General features: G+C 26.1%; 1 protein-coding gene across 5 annotated transcripts in view; it reads right to left on the bottom strand.

The window, feature by feature from the left end:
• The window catches only part of LOC136089260 (homeobox-like protein HDP1), a 57,944-nt gene extending 39,034 nt beyond the window's left edge, over window positions 1-18,910 (bottom strand). For 3 of the 5 annotated variants that reach the window (XM_065815100.1, XM_065815101.1, XM_065815103.1), the window contains exon 1: window positions 18,772-18,904. In XM_065815100.1, coding sequence (XP_065671172.1) covers window positions 18,772-18,835 — 64 coding nt within the window. In that variant the 5' untranslated portion in view covers window positions 18,836-18,904. Of the gene's footprint in view, window positions 1-18,771 lie in introns of all 5 variants that reach the window. The other 2 variants (XM_065815102.1, XM_065815104.1) reach the window with 1 other exon arrangement.
• Between the last annotated feature and the right edge of the window lie 1,957 nt (window positions 18,911-20,867).

The raw sequence follows: 20,867 nt of genomic DNA, 5'->3' as shown, positions 1-20,867 counted from the left end.
ATTAAGCTTTATCTGAGTTAAAGTTTATCATTCATTGAGAGCCCCATGCTGTAGCAGAAGAGGGGTCCTTTTCAAACTCAAACGCCCTCACAACAATCAGAGATTGTTGGCTTCTTATCAAGACAAGATTACATGGTAGTATCATCAGCAAACAATGCTACCTTGGTGTGAGAGTTTCTTGGAGATTTTTTATGTAAACTAACAAAGGTATATGGCCAAAGGTTGATAAAAAACTTTGATAAAGCCCTAAAGTCATAGAAAATGAAGAAGAGTGCTGTCCAACGAGGATAACTTTTAAACTACCATTGGTAAAGTAGGATTTGTTAATCTTATAAATGTTACCTTATACACCGTCAAAAGAGAGCTTATGGAGGAGACTAGCATGCCAAATTTTATCAAAGGACTTGGAAATTTCAAGAGTGATAGCATTAGTATCCTCACATCTATCTAATACACGATAAAACCTATCCGGTATTACCGTTAACAAATCTGCAAGAGAACGGAAGATTGTAATTCATTTTGATGATCAGAAAATAAGTCATAGATTGGAGATGAATAATAAGTGTTTGTTAATTAAAAAGTCAAAATTTGATTATGATACTAAGAAGACTAATGAGACGGTAGTTAGAGGATTCAGATCGTTCTCCAAAATTCCTGGAAAAATGAAAATAGATGCCGCTTTCCAGCACTCTGGAAAACAATACTTTAATAAGCACTTGTTAGATAGTTCTCAAAGTATAAACAAAAGCTCCTAAGAACACTTCTACAACATTTCTTTCTATAACAGGTAAGTTGTCTGGACCACAAGCTGTAGAAAATTCTAAGCTGGAAATCAATTTTTATTTAGAAGCTAGAGTAATACAAATGTCAAGCAATCAATCAACACTTTTGTCGGCTTTATCAAGTATAATGAGATTTATAGATTTAAGATAAGTTTGATGAAAAGTTCTTAGCAAACATATAAGCTTTTTCTTTCATTGAAGTTACAAAATCTGAACCATGCAAGAAAGGTGGAATCATAGATTTGCCATTATTATAAACACTGTTTGAGATTTTCCAGAAGGGAGAATCTGAAAATAGCGGATTTTAGCGTTACATGTATACTTTTTTAATGGTTTCTAGTTGAGGTAAACCAAAAATTTTTTTGGAGAACTGTTTGTGTGAAAGAAACAATGTTTAGGATTGGGAATTGCGGCAGCACAATCAGAGGAAAATCATGAAGAAGAGTGTTAACCATGGAGAAAAGTCTTTGACACAGTTAAAATGATACCTTGTTAAATAAAATAAAACTGTTACAAAATTTTGAAGTGTATTAGAATAATACCAATATATGAAATAATAAAAACTAAAACAGTTGCTTACCCAAAGTTAGATGAACAAAACTCTATAACAAACTTTTCAAAAATAGAAGTTTGAAAACGAAAAAAAGTACAAAAATTATATTAATTATTTGTATTAAAAAAATTACTGCATATAAATTTGATATAAAAATGCTCTGGAATGTAATTAACAATATAATGGATCGTAATAAAAGTAGTTCATTACTTCCTTTTAGCATTACTATTAATGAGGTTAGTATTCACTGCCCTATGCAAATCTCAAAAGAGTTTAACAACAACTTTACTAACGTTGGTCTAAATATGTGCAGTAAAATCGTATCTCCAATTGATTCATTTAAAATCAGTTAAGTTCATCTAATGATAAATTATTTTTTGACAGTAAATTAATGGTAAACGAAATTGAGGATGATTTTCTTTAAAAAAAGGTAAATCTCCGGGTTATGAGAGAATATCAGCTAATATAGTAGTTTTACACAAAAAAAATATCAGGAGCCTTTATTTTATATTCTTAAACCTTTAATATATGAAGACATATATCCTGATATATTAACAGTAGCTAAAGTTAACTCAATTTATAATGGCAATTATAGTTCTGACATTTAAATTTATAGAACTATATCCGTATTATCCATTTTACTAAATATGTTTGAACCTCTTTTTTATGATAGGGCTATATGGAGAAATAAATATTGAATTGATGAAAGTGAATTGTTTCGAGCTAACAAGCTCTTAACAAACACAGATAAAACTTAATATACATTATTTTATTAATAAACACAATATGAAAATCTTCTACTTAAATTACCAGCTCTCTTTATAAATAATAAAAAAATTAAAAGCAGGAACTTTTGAAATACCTAGGAGTTTTGTAAATAACAACTTATTTTGGCTTCCTCAAAAAAAATACATCGAATCAAAGTTATACAAGGCAAATGTCATAATGTACAGAATTCGCCCATTCATGAATATTCAATGTCTAAAATTAATATACATTAGCCTAATTCATAGCTAGAATTATTATAGCTACCACGCAACTTTTTAAACTTAAAAAGATATTTAGTGTGCAAAAAAATGATACTAGAAATATCTAACGAAAAATTGATTTGAACATGCAAAGCCATTAATAAGGGAAATAAAAATGTAGAATGTATATTAGATAAACAGATTTCAACATATGTTCTTCATGTTTACTTATTTTAAAAATCTTACACCAAACATCTTTGAAACAAAATTTAAAATAAATCAAAACAATAACTATTCTCTAAGATCTAATGAGAAGCTTACATATTTACTGCCTCGTAAATTAACTAAATATAAAGAGTACAGCATACTGAGGGCCTAAGATATGAAACAGCTATAAAAATAGGCAATTCGATATGGCGAAATCAGTAAAATCGATTAAGTTTCATATAAAAAGAGAAATTTTGAAATCAAACAAAAGCTTCGAAATTCGATATACAAACCTTTTTGATAAATCTTTTTGTTAAACTTAATTTCTTATATTATGCTTTATTTTTTTATTTAACTTAATTTATATTTATAGGATTTTATTCTACTTGTTGTCTTTTGCTCTAAATATATAACGGAGATGCTTATTTTTTGCTCTAAATATATAACGGAGATTCTAATCTAATCTAAATAAAATCTAATAAAATCTAATAAAATCTAAATTTAAATGGAGATGCTTATTTTTTCATATTTTAACAGAGTTATATGCTACTTTTTCTAATAGTTTTATTTTACTTTAAACTTATTAAAAGTCCATATACGGGTTTTATAAAATAATTGTAATGACTTTGTTATCCATATCTTCTTTGAATCACTGTCTGTTTATATAAATTGTTTTTTTATTATTATTATTTTATGAAAACGTTACTTTGTATTTCAAACGCTTCTTTGTATTTTTATTTTTTAGATGTATGAACAGCGAAATATATGTTGAAAGAAAAAATGAGAGTAATTAAAAAATTTAAAAAGTATAATGAACTTATTTTTAATGTTTACATAACATTAAATGTGTGCTTTTGGTTCTAGCAATTACCACAAGGTAGGTCTAGCAAAATTTTATTTCCACTGCTAAAAAAATTTTATTCTTTATAAAAAAGAAATTTTATATAATTTTTTTATTTGAAAGCGCACAATATTATTACAATGTTATTAAAGATTCATATTGTCCACTTGTTGTAACTACCCTAGGGTAATTGACAGAGTAGTGATTTTTTTTATGATATTGTTCCATCTTCGTGTTTTTTAACATTAACTAGTATAAACATGACGAGCAATCCACAGATGTGCCATTCCTCGTTGTGCGTAGTTGATTGCACATTCTGTTTGGTTGAATGCAGCATTCGTCATAATAAAAACAAGGCTCAAGGTTATTCTTTACAAAATGATAGTTTCCAATATCAATTACTTTTTGGAATCTGAGATTTTTGTTTGGATCTTCACCAAAGCAAAACAGAACAATTGGCTTAGTCATATTAGTTGAAGGATTTCTTTTAGTAGAGCTAAATTTCTTGATATTCAATCTGAAATTGTTGTGCATGAGCGTAAACTGTTGCAGATGTGTGTTTTCCTGATCTAAGAGCAATGTAGGTTGGCCTAGAATATATAGATAATATAAGCTTATGCAGAGCTGCTTCGATCTATTCGTGGTTACCCAGAGGTTACCCAGTACTCCGAATCTATCGACAGCGCGGAGGTTGGTTAGCTGATGAAATTCCAATTGGAATTCTACTCTTGTTGTTTTGGATAATAAAACGCACTTCATCTTGCCACAAACTATTTTAAAGTTCCTTCACATATTTAATAGTTAATCTTCAGAAGATTACATCAATTTATTTTGAAGAACATTCATTCTACGCTATGATGTAAGAGGAACTAAGTTGTCGTGCAATTTGTCTTCTAATGTTTTGCTTTTTCTTTGAAGTAAACGAGTATAGCATTTATGCTAATTTAGAATCTAGTTTTAAATGTTAAATTATTGATGGTTTTAATGCTCTAAATAATAAAGGGATATAATTCAATACAACAAACTTCTTAACAAAAAATAGGATTCCTTTCATTAACCGTATTAACAGGAGAGCATTTAACCGTCGTCATTCATCAGCGGACAAACAATATCAGTAATCACTTTCAAAAGAAGAGGTTGATCAACATCTAATAATGGTTGACTAGAATTCTTCATGATTTTAAACTTCTTTTCGACTTCTAGATGTTCTAGGCTGATTTCTTCTAATCTAACTTTGCTTATTTCTTTAGGTTTCGTCTGTTGATCTTGATCATATTTTTTTTATAGTCAGTTGCAGAGTGAGATTATCTTTTTTTTTTTTAAATATCCTTTGCAGCTTTAGTGATAAATCTACTTCTTCTTGATGAACTTTTTTGATTATCAGACAGTTTGCTTTTTAGCGGTCTTTCAAACAAATTTGACTTGTTTTGCTCAGCAAGTTATAATATTTGTTTGGATAGTTTTGTGTTAGTATTAGTATTTATGCATATTTGAGGGATATGCGAACTAAAGAAAAATTTAAAAAAACTCAACTTTAACAGCAAGAGCAGGTCCAACAATATTTACAACACGCTTTAAGGTTTTTTTGAATAGTCAGATAATACGGAATTTCTTGAATTAGAAAATCGTGAATTAGATTAAGAAATACAATAAAAAATCCTTTTTATTTGCTAAATTTATAAAGAATTATATATATATGATTTATATAAAAAGTCAAGTCAATAAAAATGAGACATCAAATAAGAATTATGAAACGTCATAATCCAAAAAAAACATAAAGTTTACGAATTTTCAATTGCGTTGCCATTCATTTCCACAGAAAAATCAATAATACTTATTCTTTAATCTTGTGATTTGAAAGTGTCAGGAAATTGTTTTTCAATTAGTTTTGCGTTATCCTTGGATAAGCAATAATAAGACCGAAAAAATATATGAGGAGTTAAATGCCTGACTAGTTTTTATTAAAGACATTTTAAAAAATTTTTTAAACAAGTTTTCGTTGAAGATGTCTTTAGAAAGTATTTTCTAAAATAAAAAGACGTATATTTTTATGTGACACTTTGTGTAGACATAATTTTGAATAGAAAGGCATTAGATATTAGCCACATGACCCTCACGACAAATGTTATTGAAAAAATTTCAAACAGCTTTAAGGAGGCAAGTAAAAATATTAGACGAATCTCATGTAAAAAATTTAAAAAAATAAAATTTTTATCTGAAACACCTTAAGTCCCAGTGGGCACAAGAACGCTTTTCAAACGTTCAGTCAACGTTTAATGGTCGCTTGAGCGACCATTGTATTAGTAAATCAATTAAAAAACGTTCAATAAAAGTTTTGATTGGAATATTTTTATCATTACTTTATGGGATTTTTAATAAACATTTTAAAAAAACTTTTGACTAGCTGTAAGTGGCGCTTTATGCTTGTGTTAATTTACTTTAAAATAAAGTACTTTCATTTCTCTACAAACTTTTACGACTATAAAGTTAATTTTTTAAAGTAAATTATACATTTATTAATTCTTTGATAATTCAAAGAAAGATATATGCTCATACATAAATATATACTATATATATAAATATATATATATATATATATATATATATATATATATATATATATATATATATATATATATATATATATATATTTATATATATATACATATAAATTATATATATTATTTGATACCAATTTTATCGCTAAAATCTCATTGAAATTCTGATTCTTCTGAGATCCAGTTAGTGTACTTTTAAAGAAAAAAAATTCACTGATATATGGGAGCCAGTGTGTAATCAAGGGGCATGGTGGGTGATCTTTTTCAAATTTTAAATGAGACCATAGACTTTTCAGTTACTTTCAAACCAAAATTCATCTATTTTTTATATTGGGAACTGGAAATACCAAAGTTTACCAAAAAGTCAATACCTAATATATTTATATATATATATATATATATATATATATATATATATATATATATATATATATATATATATATATATATATATATATAGGCTTACAAGGTACAGTTCTATCAGCTCCAAAAGTTATTTGTTTTTGTTTGCAGTACAATATTTTAATTTTGTATAGTTTGCACATGCCCATGCAATATTGCAATTATTTAAATAAAAATGAATAAAAAAGTAATATAAACTTTTTAAAGAACTGTTGTTTGAAAATGGTTTTGTCCTATATATCACTGCTAAATTTTTTGATATTTTATTTTCAATACTTTTTATATGTAAGCTCAAACGTAAATGTTCATCTAAGACTACGCCTAAAAAGTTTACTGTTAGTGTAACTTAGAAATTAGTGTTATTGATTATTAGATTAGGCAACTTGATGGGAATAAATTTTGATTTATTCACTTTGTGAAACAAAATAAATTTGGTTTTATCCACATTTAGAGAAAGTTTATTATTATTAAACCACTCATTAGTTTTCAATAAATGTTCGTTTGTGGTTTCAAATAGTGTATTAATATCTCTGTGGGAATAGAAAAGATTGGAGTCATCTGCAAAAAGAATGCAATTTAATAGGTCTGTTGCTAAATTTAAATCATTAATGTACACTAGAAACAACAGTGGTCCTAAAATATATTCCTGGGGAACCCCACAAGTTACGGCAGTCAGGAATGTTTGTTTTTGTTCATACACTATAAATTGTTTTCTATTGGTCAATTAACTTTTGAACTAAAGCAAATTGTTACTTTTTACTCTATAGTGTTCAATTTTTTTTATTAGTATATTATGATTAACGGTATCGAAAGCATTTGATCAATGAAAATTCCCAAGGTAAAGTAGTTACTACTGAATGCACTTGATATTTGATCGACTAGTTCAAGCACTAAGATTTTAATGGTGTTGAATTTATAGGAATTTTTAATGCCTTATTCGGACCAGCATTAGTAAAGAAGCTGTTTATTTTTCCAGCAATAATTGATTTATCATCATAAATTGTGTTTTTATCAATTGTTATTTTTTTTTGCCAGAATGTTTCTCTCATAATTTTTTTTTCCGATTCTTTTTTTAATTACAGTCCATGTTTTTTAGTGTTTCCGGTGATTTTACTTAATTGCTTTGCATTATAAAGCTTTTTGAGTTCCTTTTTGTTTATTCAAATATATCTTTATAATTTTTATGTCATTCCGTTTTTATAAGTTTTTATTTTCAATTACTTATCATACAACTTTTGTTTTCTTTTCGAAGATTTTAGTAACCCGTTAGACATCTATGGAGTTAAAACAGTTTTGGTTTTTACAATAATTTTTTTGACCATATCGCTTGCAGAATTGATTTAAAAATAGATCATATGCGTTGTTAACGTCATGTGACTGCAATACCAGATTCTTATCAACATCGTCTCTTCAAAGATTTTGAATTTTTTTTACCGAGTTTTCACGAGCCAACTTTTTTATGCTGATGATATTGTCCTGTGTGCACCGTCGAACAAAGGTCTCCAGAACTTCCTTGACTTATGCTCTGGATATGCTGTGAAACATCATATAGCTTATAAAATTATTAAGTCTCAAATAATATTTTTTTAAATAAATAATATATTTAAAAGCTGAATATATATATATATATATATATATATATATATATTTATATATATATATATATATATATATATATATATATTTATATATATGCATATATCAATTGATATATATGTATATGTATATATATATATATATATATATATATATATATCAAATAATATATATATATATATATCAAATAATATATATATATATCAAATAATATATATATATATATATCAAATAATATATATATATATATATATCAATTGATATTTATATATATATATATATATATATATATATATATATATATATATATATATATATATCAAATAATATATATATACGAGAATTAGTAAGTTTATAAAATTAAATTAAAGAAATAAATACAGTAAGAAAAATGCAAGATTTTTTTTTTCATTTAAAAATACAAAAATATGTTTATGTCTGTTAATTCAAGTAAATACTGTTTAACTGTATTTTTAAAACAATTTATTAAAGTTATACTTTTTGTATTTTCATTAAGAATTATGTTCCACAGACGAGGTCCTTTATATGAAATTGAGTAATCAGATGTTTTAGGAGTTGACTTAGGTAAATTAAAATTATGGATACAGCACCTCGTTAAGTATTTGTGAATAATTTTAAGAAATCGGTTGTTAAAGGATTTTCGAAGCATGTCATATTGATATTTAAACATGAATAACAAGTTTTGGAACACGCTTAACTCATAGACATAAAGAGCTTTAATTTCATGGAGTAACGGCTTTTAATTTTCCGGAGTAAACATTTTTTACTTAGTAGGTGTTTAATGCCTATAGTTTTAGAAGTTTTGTATTCAACTAGCCTAACATTATTTTTCCAATTAAGATGTTCATCAAATATTATTCTTAAGATTTTAAGAGATGAAACTCTGTTTACTATATTGTTATTTATTATTAGCTGAGGAAATTGCAGAGGCAAGTCATCGGATTTAGATCGGTCATGAAATAAAATATACTTAGTTTTATTGATATTCAAAAAAAGTTTGTTTGATTTAAACCAGTCATTAAGGTTTTCCAGTTCACGATTTACTGTAAAGAAAATTGTTTTTATATTGGAACTGGTATAAAAAAGATTAGCGTCATCAGCAAAAATAAAAAAATTAAGCATGTTTGAAGATAGGTAGATATCATTTACGTAAATCAGAAATACTAAGGGTCCAATAGAGCCTTGAGGAACTCCTCAGCTTATTACTTCTAACTTTGTACACGTTGAATCATAAGATACTCCTTTTCTATTTTTAAGGTAACTTTGCTGCCATTTTATGTTGCTATTTGTTGCTCCATTTTTTTCTAGTTTGTACAAGAAAATTTTATAATCAACAGTGTCAAAAGCTTCTACAAGTCAATGAACAAGCGGAGAGTATAACTTTTTTTAGCAAACCCATTCAGAATTCGACTGGCTAAATCAGTTACTGCATGATGTGTTGAATTCTCCTTTCGGAAACCAAACTGTTTGTTGTATAAAATATTATGTTTTTTAAGATAACTATACAGTCTGTTTTACATAATACGCTCAAGCAACTTTGAAAAACCAGAAAGTATAGATATAGGTCTGTAGTTAGATGGTAAAGAATCGTCGTCTTATTTGTATGCAGGGACTACTCTTGCAATTTTTAATTGACAAGCCAAAATGCCAGTTGTTCACGAAAAATTGTTGATAAAAAAAAGAGATATTTTAATAATATCAAAAACAGCTTTAAGAAAATTAACAATAATATCATTAAACAATTTTATTTATTTTAAGCGCATTAAAGGATCCCTGAAGTTCATTTAGATACAGTTCCGACTTATGCATTACATAGTGTGTTTTTTTAAATAGGATTGGAATGTTTTTTATTACCAGGAGTTATATCTGCTGCTAATTTTTTTCCTATGTTTATAAAAATTTGTTGAAGTTTTCAGCTATTTCTTTCTTATCAAATAATTGTTTGTTCAAGTTTAGATTTACTCTATTTCGAATGGTTTTTTTGTAATGTTTTTTCCCTGTAACTTCTTTAAATACTTCCCATGTTTCTTTACTATTTCCTATTGAATGCTTTAAGAGGTTAGAATAATAACTTTTTCTTATTTGCTTTTTTTATTCTTTCAAAACAATTTTAAAACTTTTTGTTTTTAATTTCATAGTTATAAGTTTTATTTTTTTAAACTTTTCATACAATCTTTGTTTCTTTTTGGATGATTTTCTAAGACCATTTGTCATCCACGGATTATTAAAGTTTTTGGAATTAGTTGTTTTTTTAATTTTTGGAAAGGATCTTTCGCATTGTTTAGAAAACAACCGTAAAAATAAGCTGTATGCATTATTAACATCATTGCACTCAGTTAAAATATTCAAATCAATTTCTGTTAATAATTCTCGAAATTTTATAATAGATTTGTTGTTATTTGTCTTAGAAATGTTGCGAAAAAATTTTTAGATTCAGGAATTAAAGATTAAGGTGGTAGTATAGTAATTAGCAAAAAAAAAAAAAAATCAACTTTTTCAAATAAAAAAAAATTCTAAAATGTGTAATATAACATCAATAAGCAAAAAAAAAAAAAAAAAAAAAATTATGACAAATCTTCTTTAGCATAATTATCGCTGAAAGCCCATAAATGGGGTAAACTGCGACAGAGATTTTTCAAAAACCCTTATATATTTTTTATTGAAAACTTAGCTGGTGATATATTACATGTGGCATTGCAACATAGACTAGAAGATTTTGATATGGTCAAAAAAATCAAAAAATATTTGCATTTGTGTAAAATTTTGCAATTTTGGGGGTAATTTATGAAAAAAAAATGATTAAAAATTACTGAACGAGAGAAGCAATAAAAATTATCCTTGTGTATGTTGTAGATACTAATGTAGTGAGTATGTGTGCCAAATTTCAAGTAAATCTGATAATTGGTTTTTTAAAAAATCCACGTCGCAAACCCCAAATACACGATTTTGAGAAAAACGCAATTAAAAAAAAAAAGAAGAATAAAATAGTTCAAAATTCACCACTTTTATAAGTTACACCTTCCAGTTCTTCATTTTGGTCACAAAAACCTTTTTTTATTGCTCTTAACTTTTTTCTTCTTGATTTTGCTTTAGCACTACATTGTTTTTCTGCTTTAATGATTCGTTTATTGTCTTTACGTAAACAGTAATTTTGCGCATTTACACCGAATTCCATTCCAAGCTCATTAAACAACTTATTTAAGAACTGCTGCCCTTCATTAAAATTTAGTACAGCTGAGGCTACTCCTATACTTAGAGCAGTTCTTTCAATAAATATATCTTTTGCGCATCGCTTCCATATCAACTGGTTTAAAGACTCATTGGGATTCTGCGTTTTTCCATGCAAACATTTTTCAAGAAGTTTATCGGAACCAAGGTCTATAAATATTGGTTTGATGGTGTTGCAGACAGCAGCGGGAATACAAATATTTTCTTTATATGAAATTTTGTCAGTCAGTTTGTCAGACTGGAATTTGCACCAAGAATCTTTGGTACGCAAACAAAACTGATGACGCGTTTCGCCATAACAACTTTCAGAACAGTGAAAAAGTACAACTGCAACACTCTTTTTCATTCCATATAAATTTCCAACGTTTTGCCTTATTGCCTTACCATAATAATTTTGCAATGTATTTATAACATGTTCTGTTAAGCGACCTGCTCCTCCTAACTTTTAAACTTAAAAAAACAAAATAAAGAAACATAAAGTTTCTTTATTTTGTTTTTTTAAGTTTCTTAATCTAGTACCAACACGTTTTTGAATATGCCCAATGCACTCTGCTTTTTTTATTACAAAATCTCCATAAGGTTTTGCAGAAACGACATTAACATATGAACTGCTATCTCCATCTCCTAGAAACGTTGTATATCTCAAATTTTTTTTTCAGAACGCAAAAATATTTTTATTGTACCACTTGATTCCATAGAGGAGGCTGAACCGGTATGACTGATTTTGCACTTTTTATAATGTAAGGAGTGAAAATCATTATATTCTTCATGATGTGTGTATTTTTTTAACTCCCATATAGAACACAACTTACAAGTTTTTGTTTCTATTTCGTAATCAACACACTTACCATTTTCTACAGCAACAGCTGTTACTAATCCATTGTTTGAGGTGTATCCACGTTTCTGCCATGATCCATCAAACCCACAAATAATATCTTTAGATGTTTCATTGATTGATAGTAACTCATTTGCTGCATTTGACATGCTTTTGTCAACCAAACTTTGATAGACATCCAAAATTATGTGCAATGTGTCATTATAGCAGTTTTTATTCATTGGAGGGTTCATGTTCATAATTCCACAAAATGTTTCTATTGCTGAAAATCCCTTACCCATTTCACGAAATGCAATTACTGTACGAGTGTTTATGTCAAAGCGTTTTCGTCCAACACAATTAATTTTTTTATCCATTTTAGCAGATGAAAAAAAAATCGTTTCCCATTCACAATCACTGCAACAAATTTTTAGTCCAATACTTAGGCCATATTTTTTTGAAGAATCAAACTGCAAGTTTACTAACTTGTTACATTCTGGGCATTTAAGGACCATTATTGCTTTTTTAAGTAAACCAAAGTTCATAATAAAGTTAAAGTTTCGTTTATCTGTTGAGGTTCATTTACAACTTCTTTGTTGAACAACTTCTTGTAGGATGAGGAACATGGTATGTTTTCAACTGAAGGTATGGCTACGGTTTCATTATTTTTGCAGACATTTGTATGTCTGTTTCCATAAAACTTTCTTTTCTTATTTTGGTATACTCTTTTAGAAGATTGTTTTCTTTTCGTTCGACCCATTACACTTTTATTAAAATAAGATATTTTATAAATTGACTGATGCATACTACACTATAGACTATTGGTGAACTTATAAAGAGCAAAAATTAGCAATAAAGCGTGCTCATTCGCGTATAAATCGAGTCAATAAACAAGAAGTAACTGCTGATTAACAATTTTCATTATAAAAGTTAAGCATGAAACTGTTTTTATCGCTTATTTTATATAACTTTGATTGCAAAAACCCGTAGCAACCTGGTAAATAAAGCGTTGCTATGGATAAAAATTGATATTGAACAATTTAAAAGCAATTTCAGAGGTATATACTGATTTTTTTATTATAAAGCAAGATAAGATTTCGACTACGCAATAGTTATATTAGCTAAAAAATGTATATTTGAAAAAATGAATTTTTCAATTTTAATTACTATACTACCACCTTAATTTACAAGAAAATTTGGAAAATGATCGCTGATATCAGTTTTTAATATTCCACTGTTGATTTGGCAAGTCATGACAATATTAGTAATAATGTTATCAATAATTGAAAAAGTATTGCTTGAAGTAAGTATATATAAAGTATATTATTAATGGTGTTACTTAAACTATATATAAATATATATATATATATATATATATATATATATATATATATATATATATATATATATATATGTATATATATATATATATATATATATATATATATATATATATATATATATATATATATATATATGTATATGTATATATATATGTGTGTGTGTGTGTGTGTGTATATTTATATTGAGGTTCGTGTTTCGGAGTTATAGAGTTGAGAGAGGGTTATAACCACTATTAAGTAGCCTCCTCATCTGTAGTGGCCTTCTTGGCCTTGAGGAGGTGAATAACAAAAAAAAAAAAAATATGTACAATTGAAAAACTATAAATCTAATCTTAAAAATTTACATAGTATGAAATAATTTAAGTTTATGTAAAAGTTCTATAATAAGAAAATATTAAATATCAATGTCCAGCTTATTTTTTTTTTTATTTTATGAAAAGTTAGCTCTACAATTGTGGTCTTTTATTGGAAACTTTTTAGAGATTATCAAGTTTTTCACTTTATTAAAGTCATGTCCTCAAAAACCACAACTCTTCTTTACTTTCAGTAACTTTTTGGGTACCACAAAGCTCTATCCTTGGTTTCATTTTGTTTTATCCTTATCTGCATTTTGTTTTATATCTTCACAACAAAGTTTTTATTTATCTTAAAATTCCTTAATAAATTATATATATATATATATATATATATATATATATATATATATATATATATCTTCATTAAAACCTGGTTATCGTTAAAGTGTAACTCACTAAATGGTTGCTTTTCTTATTTGTACAGTTAAAATAATTTTTGTAAGCTCCATAGTATTTTTTAAAAAGAATGGTCGAATATAAGCAAATGTTAATGCAGTTTTTTACATTGATGACTGTCTTTACGTGGCCATTCACACAAAATGGAAGTTATGGCAGGTTAAAAGTTTACTGACACGTTGCAATCGTGCGGCTATATGAGCTTTCATTGTTAAATCAATTTTTATGGCATTTAAAATTTTTATAGTTCAATTTTTAAATTCTTAATTTTTAATTTTGTTTAGTTCAATTACTATTTCATGAGAATCATAAACCGTTTCATTATTAGTTTTAATGTCGTTTTTTAAGGCGAATGATTGTGATTTAGTGTTACCAGTAGTTTCTCTTACATTTTTCCAATATGCGTTTGAAATGGTTTTCGTTTTGCTTAAGTAAATTAAAACAGTTATTTTTTTATTTTTCTTGTGTCTTTCAAAAACTTTTGCATTATTCTTGTAGTTGGTTTTACTTTAAGTTGTCTTAGCTTTTAAATATTAACTGTATTATTTTTGTTTTACTTTTGAAGATTTCTTAGACTATTTGTAATCCATGGCGATTTTACATTTTTCGGTTTTAGATTTATTTTATTTTTTGGAAATTTTGCATCATAAATTTCATAAAAATATTTTAGGAATTGATTGTAAGCTAAGTTAATGTAAGACGAAGTGTTTGTATTTTTCCAATTAAGCAATGACAGTTAGTCCCTAAGCAATGATAAATTTGCTTCGTTGTAGATGCGTTTAAAAAAGATTTATTTGTCAATTAGTATTTAATTTGATTCTATATTTGTTGAGAAAAAAATAGGAAAAGTATCGGAGATGTCACTTTTAATAATACCTTTTTTTAGAGATTCATTAAAAATATCGTTTGTTATGATATTTTCAATTAGCGAAGCTGTTTTTTCGGTGATTCTAGTTGGTTTATCTATTAATAAATTAAATAGTTTAATTGGTTTTTTGATCAGTTTTTTTAATAGTTGTTGTAATTAAATAATTGTTAAAACATTAAATTACGCCAGAAGGTGGGCGATAGCAATAACTTAAAAATATAATTTTAGTATTTTTGGTTAAAATTTCGATTTTTAAAATCTCTTTATCGTCTTCAGAAATATCGTCTTCATGCCAAACCTCGTAACAAATTGAAAACATTCTTTTATATAAAGAAGCACCTTGACCTCGCTTTTCCGCTTTAGTTATACTATTTTAAAACCAGGCAAGTTGATATTTGAATTAGAATTTACTTCATCAGAATCGCACCATGTTTCGGTTATACAAATTAAACTAAAAATGTTTAGGGTATCTTTGATACTTATAAAAATATTTTCAATTTTTTTTTTTTAAACTTCTTATTTTAATAAGCAAAACATTCGAACGATCACACTCAAAGAATTCTTTTATTTAGTTTGCATAGAAACAAATGCAATTACTTTGTAATGCACCTGCTTTTCTAAAATAACTTAGATCTGGGTCTGATCTTTTATCAATAAAATAGTAATTTATTTAAATAAAATTAAATGACGATAATTCAAAATCATTAGCCAGAACGGAATCCATTTTAGTAATAAAAGAATTCTTATTCTAAAAATCACGCGTTATCAATTTATTGTAAACAACTTTCGCATATTTACCTTTTTTCGTAGTTTTTTAGCTTCCATCAGCAACTTTTTTCTTATTTCAGTTGTTCTCTCATTATAATCTTCATTTATGTAGTTAGTATATAATACCTTTAAAATATATGAGTCATATCGTTATAATTTAAGAATTTAACAACTCTAGATCTGTTGTGCTTTTTTGACTACAATACTCTCTTTAATACCAAGTTTTGAATGTAACAAATTTTGTATTTTTATCTCGCTTTCTTGCCAAGTTTCATTATCGCTTTCTTTGATCCAACTAAACCTTTAATTATTTCGGTGACTGCAAACCTCTAGTTCTGCTAGCTTGTATTTAATCATATTATTGCTCTGCTCAAGGTCAATGCTAGGGTTATTTAAAGTTGATGTTGCTATTTTTTTTTTAGATTCAGTCAGTTCTGATAATATGCTTTTGTATTTTTCATTTATTAACTTAACAGAATTCTGTAGTTCGCCAATTTTATTTTTTAAGTTTGCGTTTTCCATTTGCACACTGACATGCCCGGGCTTCATATCCGGGCTTCTTCTCATAGGCTTTTTCTTATTCCAAACTCTCAGTAAGGTTTTTATAAGTTATTATATGACGTTACTCTCATTTGGGTAAAAGATTTCACGGCCTGGTTTATCTTAAACAAATAACTCATTGTTTGACAAACTGACTGTGCAAGTTTGAGGTCAAAAAATTACTTTTCTTTAATGTAATGTAAACTCTTGGGGTAAATGTAAACTTTGTCTAGAGTTTAGCTTATTCCTAAAGAGCTATGGATAATACTGGACTCTACTGGAGTAATAGTTTTTTTTGTTTTTTTTTACCATTAAAAAATCATTTAACTCAATTTAATTTGGAGACCAAATGAATTTTAAAACTGTTAAATATTCTTAACTTATCCTTTTTACAGAAATAGCAGAATCTGCAAACTACTCTCTGGACAATACTGTGCTACATTATTAGACGATATTCTCTCTAAAACTTGATAAGCAGATTGCTGTTCTTATAATAGAAAATTTTAAAATAATGTGTATTATGGGGAATGTTTGCATCTTGCAAGAGACTTCCGGAGCACTACCTACAATCACCTGCGCAGATGGATATCACTATAAATTACCAAAGACGGAATATAAATTTCATATTTAAAATAATTAGTTTGTTACCATTACACGGCAATCTGTTTTCTGATATTTAACAGCAGTTAGTGGAGTTGCATTTCCAACATTTTGCCTTTCTTATCCCGTTCTTCTTACTAAACAAAGAATAACTCTTTACATTTTTTTTTCTTACTGGTTTTCTGTTTTATATTTATAAACTAACTCTATACTTAACAGCTGGAAAAAAACTCAATATCATATTTTGACTGCAAGTTATAGAGAATCGAAGTTGTCTCTGGATATTTTTATAATTTGTCTGAATGTTTTATTTTTATGCCTTATGTTTGTGCTACCTCAGAACATATTTGTCAACTTCTTGGTTGATTTATACAAGTTAACACCATAACATTAGACAAGATCTAAATATTTATTATGATTATATTTATAAGTACTTATTTGCGTAGTTATCTATACACATATTTATCCACATATATTTTTCCAATAGTTTTGAAGAAATTACTTTTTTTTATCGTATTTCTGTTCTGTATTCTTCGGAAAAAGCAAGAAAATTGTAAATTACAGTAATAAAATTTTTACTGCAATAAAAACGTTTGTTAACATTTAATATATTTTATATATATTAAACGTAAGAAAACCTTTTTGTTTGTTAACTTTTAATATATATATTTATTAAACGTTATAACGTTTAATAAATATATATATTTGAAAGAGGACTTTAAAATCTATTTAAATTTAATTTAATTAAGTTAAAAATATTATTTAAATATTGAAAAAAAAATGTGTCAAAATAGAGATTCTCGAAAAAATTATCAAAATTTTTTTCCAAAAAAATCGAGAAAAAAGTAAAGCGTTTGTTGCTAAGCAGTTTATGGAATGGGGTTTACCCCATTTACCCCATTTACCCCATTTACTGTTTACCCAGATCAACTGCTTACAATAAAATCGTAAAATTGGAGAATGGATCTCTAAAAAGAAAAGTTTGATGTGGTTGAATCGCTAAGGTAGCTACTAAAGAAAATATTCCAAAGATTGCTGCATTTTTTGAAAATAAGTCAGGGTGTTCCCAAAAGAAAGTAGCTCAAGTTTTTAACTGTAGTCAAACTCGAGTTTCCCAAGTATTAAAAACAATGACTAACATTCGAACTTTCAAAAAAACAAATCGTCCCGATTGTAGCCATCAGCAGAAAAAAGCTATGCGTCGTAAATTGTACGAAAATTATAAAAACTTGGATTTTGTTATGGATAATGAAAGCTATTTTAACTTAAACAATAGCACATTAGCTGGTAATGATAGGTTTTATGCCGCTGATCTTTCTCAATGTTCTGACCAAGTAAAATACAATATGCGTAAAAAGTACGAGGACAAGCTCTTAGTTTCTTGTTGCATCAGCCCCCGTGGAATAAGCCCTCTTTATATTCATCACAGCAAGCAGGCAATAAACCAGTTCAATTATAAAGAGATACTTGAAAAAACTTTACTTCCTCTAGTATCAGAATATTATAAAAAAGACAATGAGTCTATCTTCTGGCCTGATCTAGCTCGATCACATTAGGCAAAGTCGGTCATCAACTTTTTAAAATTGAAAAAAATCAAAGTTTTAACCAAATATATAAACCCAGCTATCGTTTCAGAAGCAAGACCAATTGAAAATTTTTGGGGTAATTTAAAATGGCTAGTGTACGAGAATAATTGGAGAGCTGAGAATTTGGAAGAGCTTGAAGCAAAAATTGTTATTCAAAGATGAATAAAGAAATTTTCTTTACTCAAATAAAAAATCTTTCAAAAAAACTTTATAATATTGCTAAATATGGTACTTGAAATAATTGTTTTAATATATTTATAAACTAGGTATGCTAACATTTACAAATATTAAATTAAAAAATAAAAAATTAAAAAGTAAATTTAAACTAGTACATAAAACAATACCACGTTTTTGAACACAACAGCATAACTGTAAAATTCCCATTTCTTTTTGTAAGCCATAAAACATCCAGGGTAATAATAATAAACTAATAAAAGGGTAATAAATAGTATTCGCAATTTTTAAATAGGACAATCTATTACTAAAATAATAATAAAATGAAAAACAAAGGTATTCACATTACATATAGATTAATATTATATATCTGTTAGTTATTTTATTAGGAAATATGTATAAAAAAAGGTAAAAAATCTTTTCAAAAAATTTTAGTACAAATTGATAAAACTTTGCAATTATAACTTTTGTTCTACAATTGAGTGAACTTACGTTGTTGGTGGTGTTATTAAACAATATTTGATGTTGGGTGTTAGTAAACAAATAATGTTGGAGACATCGAAGCATCTGTTATGAATTAGTTTTAAATATCACTTATAAAATTAGTTATTCTTTAAAATTACTTCTTTTATAAAATCAGTTTAAATACGTTCACCATATAAAGTATCTTTATTAGGTGAACATAGCACAGCCTAATATAAAATAACTACATTTCAGTTATTAATTATTTAATAACAATAGTTACAAAGATTACAGATTTAAAAACTCCAGTATTAATCCGATGCAGGCCCACACAAAACTTAAAGGCAAGATTTAAAAATTTTATGTAGACAACTAAAACTTTACTCAGACTGCCACAAATAACCTAAAAACAACTACCTTAGTTTATAGAAGTAAAAATTGTATGAACTCTTACTTAATCAACTGTTTAACAAATACTAAACAAACTATTTAATGAAATTTATTACAAAACTGTAATTACAAAACATACATTATTTGACCAGTTTTAGGTTCCATAAAAAACCTATAAAGATAAATTTTATATAATTCTATAAATATTTAGATATACTTTTCCAATAACTGTTTTAAGAAAGCATTATAATGATTTAAAAATAGTTTTGCAATGCTATTATATTCATGTTTGACAAATCCTGTTGTTTCTGTCGTAACGCAAGTATTAAATTAAGATTTAATCTTTATATATAAAGAGCTTATATGTTAAAGAATAACAATGTTCACAAATTTTCTTTATTATATTTGAACAGCTTTGTGATTCTTTATTCAAGTTAATAATAACTTGGTAAACAATTATGATATAAGTTCGATTATGGTCCACACAATTTTAAAAGCTTTATTAATTTTTCAACGTAACTATACTATATAACTTAAATTAATACTTATTTATTTTTTATTACTTTTTTTTATATAAGTTTGAACTTTTATACTTTTTCTTAAGTTTAAATTCTTTTTTTTAGTTCTGTCTTGTTTTATAAATGTTTTATAAATTGTTTTATAAATGTTTTATCATTGCTTTATTATTGTGTTATTAATGTTTTATTATTGTTTGATCATTTTTTTATTGTTACTTTATCATTCTTTTATCATAGTTATACCATGATTTTATCATGGTTTTATCATGGTGTTATCATTGTTTTATAATTACCTTTAAAAAATTGAAACTTAATTTAATGAGCAATTAGAAATGTATCTATTAATTCTGAAAAACAGTTATCGTTACTGGAAACCAAAATATTTTATGACATTTAAACGAATACTTTATTATATATTGAAATTAGTTTTAAAAAAAAAAAATTGTTGTTTTTGATAAGTACCTCGGCTTAACATCTTCTTAAGCTAAGTTTTTAAGGTCTCTACATTTAAAAATATATGTATGTATTTATAAATATATATATATATATATATATATATATATATATATATATATATATACATATACATATATATATATATATATATATATATATATATATATATATATATATATATATATATATACATATACATATATATACATATATATATATATATATATATATATATATATATATATATATATACATATATATATATATATATACATATATATATATATATATATATATATATATATATATATATATATATATATATATATATACATATATACATATATATATACATAATAATAAATCTCTTTCTCTCTCTACCTCTATTAATACATATTTATAAAACCACTAAATATTATTGCTGAACTTTATACTACTGT

The sequence above is a fragment of the Hydra vulgaris genome, chromosome 13 (genome assembly GCF_038396675.1).
Source record: "Hydra vulgaris chromosome 13, alternate assembly HydraT2T_AEP".
Classification (NCBI taxonomy): domain Eukaryota; kingdom Metazoa; phylum Cnidaria; class Hydrozoa; order Anthoathecata; family Hydridae; genus Hydra; species Hydra vulgaris.
This window is presented reverse-complemented; position numbering and strand designations above follow the sequence as displayed.